This window comes from Nanorana parkeri, unplaced genomic scaffold, assembly GCF_000935625.1.
Source record: "Nanorana parkeri isolate BGI_ZX_2015 unplaced genomic scaffold, ASM93562v1 scaffold2314, whole genome shotgun sequence".
NCBI classification, from domain to species: Eukaryota; Metazoa; Chordata; class Amphibia; order Anura; family Dicroglossidae; genus Nanorana; species Nanorana parkeri.
Window position 1 is genome coordinate 81,904 of NW_017308582.1, and position 12,334 is coordinate 94,237.

At 45.8% G+C, this 12,334-nt stretch overlaps 1 protein-coding gene across 1 annotated transcript in view; it reads left to right on the forward strand.

The window, feature by feature from the left end:
- LOC108801355 (histone-lysine N-methyltransferase, H3 lysine-79 specific-like) overlaps nucleotides 1–12,334 on the forward strand; it is a gene marked incomplete at its 3' end in the record, with an annotated part of 132,045 nt that overhangs the window by 39,628 nt on the left and 80,083 nt on the right. The window contains exons 4-7 of the mRNA XM_018573282.1: nucleotides 6,339–6,420; nucleotides 9,584–9,720; nucleotides 10,520–10,668; nucleotides 11,058–11,263. Coding sequence (XP_018428784.1) covers nucleotides 6,339–6,420; nucleotides 9,584–9,720; nucleotides 10,520–10,668; nucleotides 11,058–11,263 — 574 coding nt within the window. The remainder of the gene's footprint in view (nucleotides 1–6,338; nucleotides 6,421–9,583; nucleotides 9,721–10,519; nucleotides 10,669–11,057; nucleotides 11,264–12,334) is intronic.

A 12,334-nucleotide genomic window follows, 5' to 3' on the forward strand; every position in this document is an offset into this window, starting at 1 on the left:
TTCTGTTTTTTTGACTTCAAAAATATTAAATCCATTAGATTGGCAAGACCACAACTTCTAGTTTTTTTTTTTTTTTAAATGTGTTCAAAAATGTCTGACATATCCCTTAACATGTTTATTTTAATATGGTGTAACTCAACTAATATTACTGGTTGTGCTCATGCTACTTTTATGATGCAGACAGAACTGTACCTTCTTTTCAACTGGACCTTAACATTGTTATATGTGCAAATGTGATCTTGATGAAAACAAACCTATTGGTGTGAGTTAATACTGTAAAAACATTTAAAAAAAATATATTTGTGGGCAGCCATATTGTCTCATCACTTATGTAGACTTTGCTTAGTGCTATGTAGTTGTACTCTACTATGCCTGTGTATCAGTTTAAGTCTGTAAATCTACTCAGGCTATTTAGCTTATGAAATGTAATTGATTGTCATGCAAGCCTTCTGAATATATTGGTACAGCTGAGAGAAAGAGAGAAAATGTCCAAATTTCTATATTGCCTACGTTCTTAAATCCTTTAAGTAAAGGATTGGCAAAGGGGTGTAACTGCTATTCCAACTTGCACAGACACGTGAACAAAGCTCCCAATTTAAGTGTAATGCTTTAAAAATGGCCTGCAGAAACCCAGACTTTTTGGCTTTACATATACAGTATCTATTGTGAGACAAGGGATGCCAGGCAAGAGCAGATGGTAGCCTAAGCATCAGGTGGCAAGTCTGGGTCCACACCACAGACTAGAGCAAGGTTTTTAAATATTTAATCTGCAGAAAGTTGGGGAGTATGGGGCTCAAAGGGAACCCCCCCTCCCACCCCGTGACATGCCTGTGATTACATTCTTTTTGAGGTAGTGCCAGAACACTTTCTTATTAGGATCATCAAGGAAGTTAACATTTGTTAGCCTGCTGAGGCAAGAAATAGAAGTTCAGAGAAAATGTAAAGCCGATGCTGAAGCCAGGATCTCCTGGATGTGTTGACATTATGTATAAATACATACGGTTTATTTTCTTCAACTTTGCGGATAATTAGTGCTTGCACTTCCAAAAAAATAAGTAAACTAATATTTGTATGATCAATGTAAACCATTTTTTAAATTTTTTTGGAGAAAGAAAATAGCTAAAGAAAGCAGGGAGATAAAGGAGTTAATTAGGACTGGTTAGGATCACAGATGGTTAATTGATTTAAAGTAGAATTAAAGTCTGGTGGAGTTTTTTTTGCATATATCTACTGTTGGTAAGCAGTAGATGTATGCCCCAACATTTAAAAAAAAAAAAGAGAAAAATTTGGACAAGAACAAACTTATTTGTGTCGGCACCACTCGCTCCCGGCAGCAGAAGTCCCGACTGTCAAACGCTGTGAAGAAGGAAGTGTGGGCAGGTGCGTGTGCACTCCATATCGTCGAGGAGGGCAACGCTTAAGCTAGTTAGACGCAGCCGGGAGCGTGCACGTTGGACAGACACCATGGGACCCGAGGAGTCTGTAGTGGATCAGAGACCGGCACCAGCGCTTGAGGGACTGTGGAAGGAAGAGGCGGTTTGGATCGAGAGGCATCACATAAGGTAAGTCCTTACAGCAGCATTGGGTGGCAAACTGCCTTTAATGTCACTTTAAGAGTAAACTTTTTTTCGATTTGTAGTTGGCTACACTTGATAGGTACAGTAACAGTGCATTTTGTTTCCATTCGAACCCTTTTATGTGGCAGGTGTTTGTGCTGGAAGCTTGGTCGCGTGCCCTCAACATGGAGACCAAGCTGTCCCTGACATCTCCTGGTCTCTTCTTTTTTTTTTTTTTTACCACAATCATGAATGAACAGGAGGCGATGTAGATCACTTCCCTTTCATTCATAATTGAGGATATATTAACCATACTATGTCCTCCATGTTATGTACAAACACTGATCGCTGAGTGTTTGTACCAATCTCCTTCCTGACCGCTGTCATTTTTATAAAAATATTAAAAAATTGAAAACATTTAAACTGTTTGAGATTAACTCAATTACAAAGACTAGAGGCCACCACCTAAAGTTGGTGTAGAAAAAATTCCAGCACAATGGTCGAAGAGGGTTCTTTACAGTAAGAGCGGTTAAGGTCTGGAACTCACTTTGTTCAAGAAACTTTTGGACAATTTCTTGAGGGACCATAATATCCAGGGATACCACTATCCCTAAGAATGAGATGATGCGTGGACCTATATGGGTTGGACTTGATGGACGTATGTCTTTTTTCAACCCCAAATACTAGGTAACTATGTAACAGGAGGCTGAGCAGGCGGTCCGGGCATAGAGGTCAGCCTCCTGTGACGGCGCGTGCTGTCTCCGCCCCCACACCGCTCTGCCGGACTGTGACAGGAGGCTGAGCAGTGTGGGAGGAGAGACACCGGCCGCTCACAGCGCTCTCCTCCCGCAGCGCTCGGCCGCCTGTCACACTTCTTTTGAAAGAAAGCAGGCATGCACCGATGTATCAGCAAAAAAATTGCACTTTTGGCATTTAGCCAAAAGTGCAATTTTCGGCCGATATATCGGTGCATCCCTAGTATTTTATTTCTTTTTTTTTTCAATGACTTTATATCGGTTATCTGTTGACATAGGTCCCTATCCCAACACCTGATGAAACCCTCAAATGAGTATTTTTCTGTGTAGATCAACCCTAGGGGGTGACCATAAATGCTTTAGTGATTGACACAGGAAAGAGTGGTGGATCCCACAAGGCAAGTCTGCCTTTCTGTGGAAGACATCTGTCTGTCTGTGCTTAGAATACTCTGCATGCTTGTTCTGTTTTTTTGACTTCAAAAATATTAAATCCATTAGATTGGCAAGACCACAACTTCTAGTTTTTTTTTTTTTTTAAATGTGTTCAAAAATGTCTGACATATCCCTTAACATGTTTATTTTAATATGGTGTAACTCAACTAATATTACTGGTTGTGCTCATGCTACTTTTATGATGCAGACAGAACTGTACCTTCTTTTCAACTGGACCTTAACATTGTTATATGTGCAAATGTGATCTTGATGAAAACAAACCTATTGGTGTGAGTTAATACTGTAAAAACATTTAAAAAAAATATATTTGTGGGCAGCCATATTGTCTCATCACTTATGTAGACTTTGCTTAGTGCTATGTAGTTGTACTCTACTATGCCTGTGTATCAGTTTAAGTCTGTAAATCTACTCAGGCTATTTAGCTTATGAAATGTAATTGATTGTCATGCAAGCCTTCTGAATATATTGGTACAGCTGAGAGAAAGAGAGAAAATGTCCAAATTTCTATATTGCCTACGTTCTTAAATCCTTTAAGTAAAGGATTGGCAAAGGGGTGTAACTGCTATTCCAACTTGCACAGACACGTGAACAAAGCTCCCAATTTAAGTGTAATGCTTTAAAAATGGCCTGCAGAAACCCAGACTTTTTGGCTTTACATATACAGTATCTATTGTGAGACAAGGGATGCCAGGCAAGAGCAGATGGTAGCCTAAGCATCAGGTGGCAAGTCTGGGTCCACACCACAGACTAGAGCAAGGTTTTTAAATATTTAATCTGCAGAAAGTTGGGGAGTATGGGGCTCAAAGGGAACCCCCCCTCCCACCCCGTGACATGCCTGTGATTACATTCTTTTTGAGGTAGTGCCAGAACACTTTCTTATTAGGATCATCAAGGAAGTTAACATTTGTTAGCCTGCTGAGGCAAGAAATAGAAGTTCAGAGAAAATGTAAAGCCGATGCTGAAGCCAGGATCTCCTGGATGTGTTGACATTATGTATAAATACATACGGTTTATTTTCTTCAACTTTGCGGATAATTAGTGCTTGCACTTCCAAAAAAATAAGTAAACTAATATTTGTATGATCAATGTAAACCATTTTTTAAATTTTTTTGGAGAAAGAAAATAGCTAAAGAAAGCAGGGAGATAAAGGAGTTAATTAGGACTGGTTAGGATCACAGATGGTTAATTGATTTAAAGTAGAATTAAAGTCTGGTGGAGTTTTTTTTGCATATATCTACTGTTGGTAAGCAGTAGATGTATGCCCCAACATTTAAAAAAAAAAAAGAGAAAAATTTGGACAAGAACAAACTTATTTGTGTCGGCACCACTCGCTCCCGGCAGCAGAAGTCCCGACTGTCAAACGCTGTGAAGAAGGAAGTGTGGGCAGGTGCGTGTGCACTCCATATCGTCGAGGAGGGCAACGCTTAAGCTAGTTAGACGCAGCCGGGAGCGTGCACGTTGGACAGACACCATGGGACCCGAGGAGTCTGTAGTGGATCAGAGACCGGCACCAGCGCTTGAGGGACTGTGGAAGGAAGAGGCGGTTTGGATCGAGAGGCATCACATAAGGTAAGTCCTTACAGCAGCATTGGGTGGCAAACTGCCTTTAATGTCACTTTAAGAGTAAACTTTTTTTCGATTTGTAGTTGGCTACACTTGATAGGTACAGTAACAGTGCATTTTGTTTCCATTCGAACCCTTTTATGTGGCAGGTGTTTGTGCTGGAAGCTTGGTCGCGTGCCCTCAACATGGAGACCAAGCTGTCCCTGACATCTCCTGGTCTCTTCTTTTTTTTTTTTTTTACATTCAAGCAAGTATAGACAATTCAAAGTATGATGCATAACTTATAAGACCTATGAGCCAACATTATGGGGTCTATTCACAAAAGGGTGAAGAATTTGGAGAAGGCAGGAGAAGTGAATAATCTAGGCCAAAATAGCTGAACTGGAGAATGTTTCCAAATCAGCCATGTTGGTCTAGATCAGTGGTGGCGAACCTATGGCACGCGAGGCCCTTTCTGCTGGCACACGAGCCCACGTTTAGGCCCCAAAACTTTAAGGCAGCCGAGCTGTCTAATGTCGACGGGGAGAAATCGGCCAGCGAGCAGGAGGAGAAGGGACGGAGCGGCAGGGGGTGGAGACAGAGGGAGATGGGGGCGGAGATGAAAGAGGACGGGAGGAGACGGGGGACTGAGCGGCATTAGACAGGGCCGGAGACGGAGGGAGATGGAAGAGGCCTGTGAAGACTGAGGAGGCAAAGGCAGAGACCGCGATGGAGGAGGCGTCGCCAAGGGGCCAGTCGAGCGGTGAAGCTGAGACGATTGGGTGCCGAGGCAGCAATGAAGGCTGGGCTTCCCGTGTAAGGTAGGAGCACTGTGCTGGCAGGGCCCAGCATAGATTATGCACAGCCCACCAAAAAGTCACAGGTGGGCTGTGCAATACCTTTTGGTGGGCTTTGCAGGATCCATGGGGGGCTCTGCAGCCTGCAAAACCCACCACAGATCCTGCACAGCCCCCCTGAGATCTGGCAGGCTGCAGGGTCTCAGGGGGTCTCTGCAGGATCTGTGGGGGGCTTTACAGGATTCGTAGGGTGCTCTGCCGCTTGCAAAGGGGGGCTGTGCAGCATCTGTGGTGGGCTTTGCAGCCTGCAGACCCCCCCCCCCCCACAGATCCTGCACAGCGCCCCTGAGATCTGGCAGACTGCAGGGTCTCAGGGGGTCTCTGCAGGCTATGTGGGGAGCTTTACAGGATCCGTAGGGTGCTCTGCCGCTTGCAAAGCCAACCACAGATCCTGTGCTGGATCTGTGTGGGGCTTTGCAGGGTCTCGGGCCTGTGCAGGATCTGTGTGGTCTCTGCAGCCCCATGGTGGGCAGAGCCCATTACAAATCCTGCACAGCCCTCATGAGACCACAGCTTTCCTGCTATGCTAACAGGGGAACATTTCAAAAGCTGGATACAGTGTTTGCACTGTATTAAACAGGAAGGGGTGGGGTAACTTTAGTGGGGGGCGCCCGAGTTTTGCCTTGCCTAGGGCAGCCAGAATACACCACTGCGTTCAGGGACCACCAATTGAAATAGATCCGACTGACCCGGATCGCCTTGGTATGCGATCCGGCCCAGTCACAATTAGGCAGCGGCCAATAAACAGGTTGGTTAGCAAGCGGCCGTCTAATCTGCCTGATTGTGACCGCCCCGACTACAGAGGCGATACCAGACGTTCGGGTCGCCCGTGAGAGCCGTACAAGCCCTCCCCAATGAGAGATGCATGGATGAAGAGACCCCAGGGATGCAGCCCCCCTCCCTGCAAAACAGGTAAGCAGGAGAGGGGGCAATGTTTTAATTATTCATTTTTATTAGTAGTTCTGTGTGTGTGTGTAAGGTGTGTGTTTTTAATAAGTATGTGTTTTATTGAGTGTATAAGTGCCCATTCATACTGGCCGTTTCCGCCGCACGATATCGCAAGAAGTCGCCATCCAATGCTTTTCAGTGGAGCGGTTTTAATGTACAGCTTCATGTCGCCCGTCGCTCGTGCAGGACCCTTTTTCCCGTGACTGTCGCTCGATTTTTGCATGCAGCCCAACGGTGAAGGTCACGCGATCGTCATTGGAACGTCGCCTGAACAGTCATGCTATCGCGGCCGCGCGGAAATCCGCCCAGGTGAGTGTCGCTCAGTGTGAATGGGCCCTTAATGTTTGAATATGCAGGTTTCTCTATTTTGCCTAAGGCAATGATCTTGAACGTTTCTTAGACCGGAGCGCCCAAACTACAATACTAAAAAGGTTCGCCATCACTGGTATAGATTGTTCACTTCTCCTGCCTTCTCAACTCTTCACCCTTTTGTGAATAGACCCCTATATGTCGTATTCCATAATAGCAATATTTCTTTGGTATCTAGGGTGATCTTAATTTGAACAGTAATATAATTCGTCCACTATTACATATTTAGTGCAGTCAAGGGTCAGCTGTAGGTACCTTGTTTAGATAAGAGGGAGTTGTTTAGTATGCTAACCAGCAAGCCCATGTTTTGGAGAGGCGCTCTTTTTGGTGTAATCTGGTTAAGGTGAGTTCTTCCATGCAGTAAATCTGTTCCGCTTTATTAATCCACTCCAATAAGGAGGGAGGAGATGTAGTTTTCCATTTAGGAAGGATTAAGGACTTAGCTGCGTTTAGGAGATGTGGCGTAATGGAGCGGACGTATCTTCCTATATGGCCTTTCTCCCCATGGAACAGCACCATCCAAGGGTCGAAGTGTACTGGGCATCCTTGAATCGTGAGTATCTCAGATGTTACCTCTCTCCAATATGAGGTTATACTAGGACACTGCCACCATACGTGGGCATGCGTGGCTACTTCACCACAACCCCGCCAACATAGGGGAGTGATTGAGATATCCATTTAGTGCATCCTCCTGAGGCGTCTAATACCATCTACTTAGTAACTTGAAGTTAAGCTCCTGAATGCGTGTGGATCTGGAGAGCCCCAAGGATAAGGCTAGTATGCAGGATCTAATTTGCTCAGTAAGTGGACTGTCCAGTTCCCTTTCCCAGTGTGTCAGATGGGATGGGGTGGGAGTAGTGTCCATGTGAGCTAATGTTGCGTATATAGAGGAAATACACTTGGCAGGGGTTGAGTCTGCCGGGAAGAGCTGTTCCGTGGGATTCAGTTCTGATCTGGATCTCAGTGGGCCCGGGAGAGTCCGTACAAAATGGGATAGCTGCCCGTATCTCCATATGTCCGTAATTGAGGGGTCAGTAGCTAGATTTAGGGAGGCCATAGGTTTGAGACACCCGTTTTGCAATACCTGGTGGAGTAGTAATTCTGATCCTTTCTGGATCCAGAAGCGGTAGCCACCATCCATAAGACCCGGAGAGAAACAGCTATGTCCTAATAAAGGCATCAGGGGGGAATTGTATTCCCAGCGTTGTTTACTATGGATTGCGTCCCATATGGACAATGTCGTGTTAGTTAGAATGTGGGTGTCTCCGGATAGTGGTCTGTAACGCCTCGGGATCCAACAAATTTTTATGTAAGGGCTCTTGGCTTAAGGCGTATTCCATCTGCAACCACAGTTTGGTGTCTGAAGCATAATGCCAATCCAAGAGCCTAGCTAGTGATTTAGCTTTGTAATACCCGTGAAAATCCGGTAGGGAAACCCCACCCAGAGATTTTGGTCTAGTCAGAATTTTATAAGAAATGCAGGCTCTATTGCGCTTCCATATAAATCTAGAAACCAATGACCGCAAAAGGGCAAACTAGGTGGAGGGGAACCCCCATGGGTAACATTTGAAAGAGGAAGAGCAGTCTCGGCAACACATTCATCTTAATGGCATTTATTCTGCCCATCCAGGAGTGGTATAGAGGGGACCAACGATTCAGGTCTGCTCGTATTTCATTCAATAATGGCATGTAATTATAGCGAAATGAGACCTTCAGGCGTAGTTAACACCCAGACACTTTATGCGACTGCCAGGTACAAGGGAAGTGAGATTGTAAAGCTCTAGCCTCAACGAGGGGTACTGTCAGGTTCAGAATAGTGGATTTCGAGAGGTTAATTTTAAAGTTGGACAACTTATTATAGTCTTTTAGCTCTAATAGTAAATTTGGAAGGGAGATTCGGGGATTACTAATGTAGAAAAAGATGTCATCCGCGTACGCCGCATATTTATGTTCTCTGGATCCCACCTGCACCCCTCTGATGATGTTATGGGCTATTGTGGATAGGAAGGGTTCCAGGGAAATGGCAAACAGCAGAGGTGATAAAGGGCATCCCTGCCGCGTGCCATTTCCTAGAGAAAAGGAAGGACTGAGCACTCCGTTAACCCGTACCTGTGCCTGGGGGTCACGATATAATGCGGAGATCCGGAACATTACACCCGTACGTATCCCCATTGTTCCCAGAGTTGCTAGCATGAAATCCCAGGCCACTCTGTCAAATGCTTTTTCTGCGTCCGTTGACAGCAGTAGTGTAGCCTGGGATGTCCTGCGGACGTGCGATATAATAGCCAAGGTACGTAGAGATTGGTCTCTAGCCTCACGTCCCGGAATAAATCCTGTCTGGTCTTGGGAAACAAAGCGAGGTATTAGTGGTTGAAGGTGGAGTACCAGAACCTTCGAGTAGAGTTTAATATCTACGTTTAATAACAAGATTGGCCTGTAACTAGGGCATCAGATGGTATCCTTACCTGGCTTGGGCAGTACCGTGATGTGCGCCAGGGTCGTTTCTGGGCGCAGGGTCCCCCTGTAGTTATGGAGTTAGCGTAATTAGTAAGGTGGGGCAGTAGTACATCTTTAAATGAGGTATAGTAAGGGAGGGTTAGACCATCTGGGCCTGGTGCCTTACCCGACGCCATTGTGCCCAACGCTTTAGTGAATTCCTCACTGGTAATTTCCGCTTCCAGAGCTTCCATCTCTTCCTTCGGAAAAGTTGGAAGGCGAGCATTTCGTAAGTATTCATCCATAAGAGATTTCCTGGTGCGGAGTTGCTCGTCTTGAGTGGTCGGATTTGTCAGTTACATTGTATAAGGAGCTGTAATGATCACAAAATACATTAGCTATATCTTTAGAGAGGTGGACCACTTTGTCCATCTTTTAGTTTTAATTTTGGGGATATATGTAGTTGAATGTTTGTGGCATAGGGATCTAGCTAAATATTTACCCGGTTTGTTAGCCCATTCGTAGTCCCGCTGACTCATCCACATGAATTTTTGGGCAGTTTTGTGGTTAAGTGTTTTAAGGTCTTCTCTGGTCTGTAATAGTGATAATGAGTGAGCTGTAGTGAGCATTTATGAAGATGTTCTAAGGACCTGATCTTTTCTTATAGGGACTGCAGTTCCTGTTCTGCCTCGCGTTTTCTCCTTGCTCCCAACTCGATCAGCCGTCCATGGATTACCGCCTTGTGTGCCTCCCAGAGCACTGCTGGAGAGGCACCCGGGGTGGCATTAACCTGAAAATAATTCTGTAAATCCGTGAGCAGCTGTTCTTTTGCGATGGGGGCAGCGTAATAGATATTCATTGAGCTTCCAATTTGTAGATCTGGAGGGTATCGATGGCCAGTTAAGGGAGGTCAGAACCGGAGAGTGGTCAGACAATGTTCTAGTAGATATGGAGGATGTTTTGACTAAGTGTAGGTGATGATGGTCTACGAATATCATATAAATGCGTGAGAGGCCGAGTAATGGGAGAAGTCCCTATCTGCTGGATGCATAAAACGCCAATTGTCAGTTGTGTTTTGTGTAAAATCGATTTAATAAATACATTTGGTTATAGGAGAGTGCAGAGCGGCCTGAGGAGGTATCTATATGAGGGTCTAGTGCTACATTGAAGTCCCCACTTACCATTAACACTCCAGATGCAAAGTCCGATAGTATATTGAGTGTCTTTGATAAGAAACCTGCTTGGTTCTGGTTTGGACAATATATATTAGCCAAAGTACATGTAGTATTGCCGAGAGTGCCCTTCAAGAACAAATATCACCCTGAATCATCAGATAGCATTTCAGTTAATGTGAAAGGGGTACCCCTGCGTAGACCGATGGCAACTCCCTTAGCATGATTCGTGTTTGATAAACTATAGTACCAGGTGGGGTAATGATGTGACGTCAGACGTGTATTGGTGAACAGACAAGTGAGTCTCCTGTAGAAACGCTATATCACAGGAGAGTCTTTTCAATTCCCCCAATACCTGGTGACGTTTGGTTGGGGTGTTAAGGCCCCGAACATTGTAAGATGTCAAATTCACCGTTGCCATGGTGACGCAGGAGCTCCCCGGAACAACAATGCTGGTATATATACATTGGTGACCTTACAAAGGAGAGTATAAAAGGGGAGGGAGGTGAGGTAAAGAGGGGGAAGACAGTCAAGAACAGAAAAAACATGGAGAAGTCTCCAACACAGCGCAACTTTGAAGGTATGAGGTATGACCTTCAACAGTACAATCAAGCAAAGCAAATGTGGGCAGGCTGTAACCGTCAGCCCGACCAGGATACTGTAAAGTGCTTTAACTACACACAGTTAACTGATGCCGTTAAGAAAAGGGTATAGCCAAATAGCTAACATTGAAAGATGTATCCGATCACAACCAGTGCGGATGATGAGGTGTCTGCCATGACATTCAACTAGGGATGCACCGATACCTCTTTTTTAAGGCCGAGTACGAGTACCGATACTTTTTTTCAAGTACTCGCCGATACCAATTACAGATACTTTTTCTTAAAAGGAATCAACATGTCAAAGATATCGGAGCAGTCAAGCAGAGGTAAAGTGAACCTGCTCACCCCAGTCCATCAGGGTTGATAGGCCTTCCCGAGCGGCGTTTCTTTGTGGAGGAGCGCCATTCGTGGCTTGCATCTGAGCAGGAGTCCGGTATCGTGCCAGTCCAACCAGGTAGATCCGGTACCGAAATCCCCAAGTCGGTGCAGAAGGCCTCCAGCTCTTCAGGGAAGCGTAGGATCACTGAGCGGCCTCCCTTTTCTAGCGATCAGGAAAGAGGGGAATCCCCATCGGTAAGTGATATCTGCTTGTCTTAGGCGGTCCAGGAGTGGACACAGGGCCCTGCGGCGCTCCAAGGTTTCTCGGGCCAGGTCCGGGAAGTTGCGGAGTTGCGCCACATCGAAATCCACAGATAACCCCCCCCTAATTTCTTGGATACATCCTCTTTATCCGCAAAATAATGGAATCTGCAGATGACATCACGGGGAGCCGTATCAGATTGCGCGGGCGTAAGGCCCGGTGAGCTCGATCAAAGCGGAGGGGTGCAGTGGCTGGGCGACCCAATATGGAGTTAAAAATACCTTGTAAAGAGTCCATCAGATGAGCGTCTGCGGTAGCTTCTGGCAGTCCCCGGATCCTTAGATTATTTGTTCAGCTGCGATTCTCCTGGTCCTCTACCTTGTATAGGAGAGAGCGGTGTGCGATCGCCATTACACATTGCGATTCCCAGATTTCCCGATCATGGCCATCCAGCCGGGTCTCCGACTCTTCCACTCGGGTCAGCAGATGTGAAAGGTCAGATCGCACATTTGATAAATCCTGTTTGAGTGAGGATTCCAGTACCTGGAACATACCTGGAAGGATACCTGCATATCCGCTGACAGTGGTATAGGTGAGGGGGATCAGAGTCACTGGAAGACCCTGGAGAGTCCGGAGTCGGAGACTGCTGTGAAGCAGCTTGAGCGGCCTTCCTTTCTGAAGGTGGCTGCCTCGTGTTAGGCCTCAATGCGGTGGTGGGAGGTGATCGCGGTTACGAAATCAAATACCTTTTCAGGGTGCTGGATGTCGCTTTTTTCCATCCGGATGATCTCTGACTCTTCCTTCCCATGGTCGTGCTCACTGTGGCTAAGATTGGGATAAGTTGAAGGCAGTATAACGGCAAGTTTAGTCGGGCTGTAGTGGGAGCTCTGCTCAGGTGCAACCGTTCAGCGACATGCGTTAGCCACGCCCCCCTCCTGGTCTCTTTTGAATGGTCAGATGCTGGGTGGTCCTGCTTCCAACTATGTGATCACAGTAATAGCCAATCGCAGGGTTTAGAAGCCTTTCCTGTAATGTCTTTTTCTCATCTCTATGGGAAATCTGTT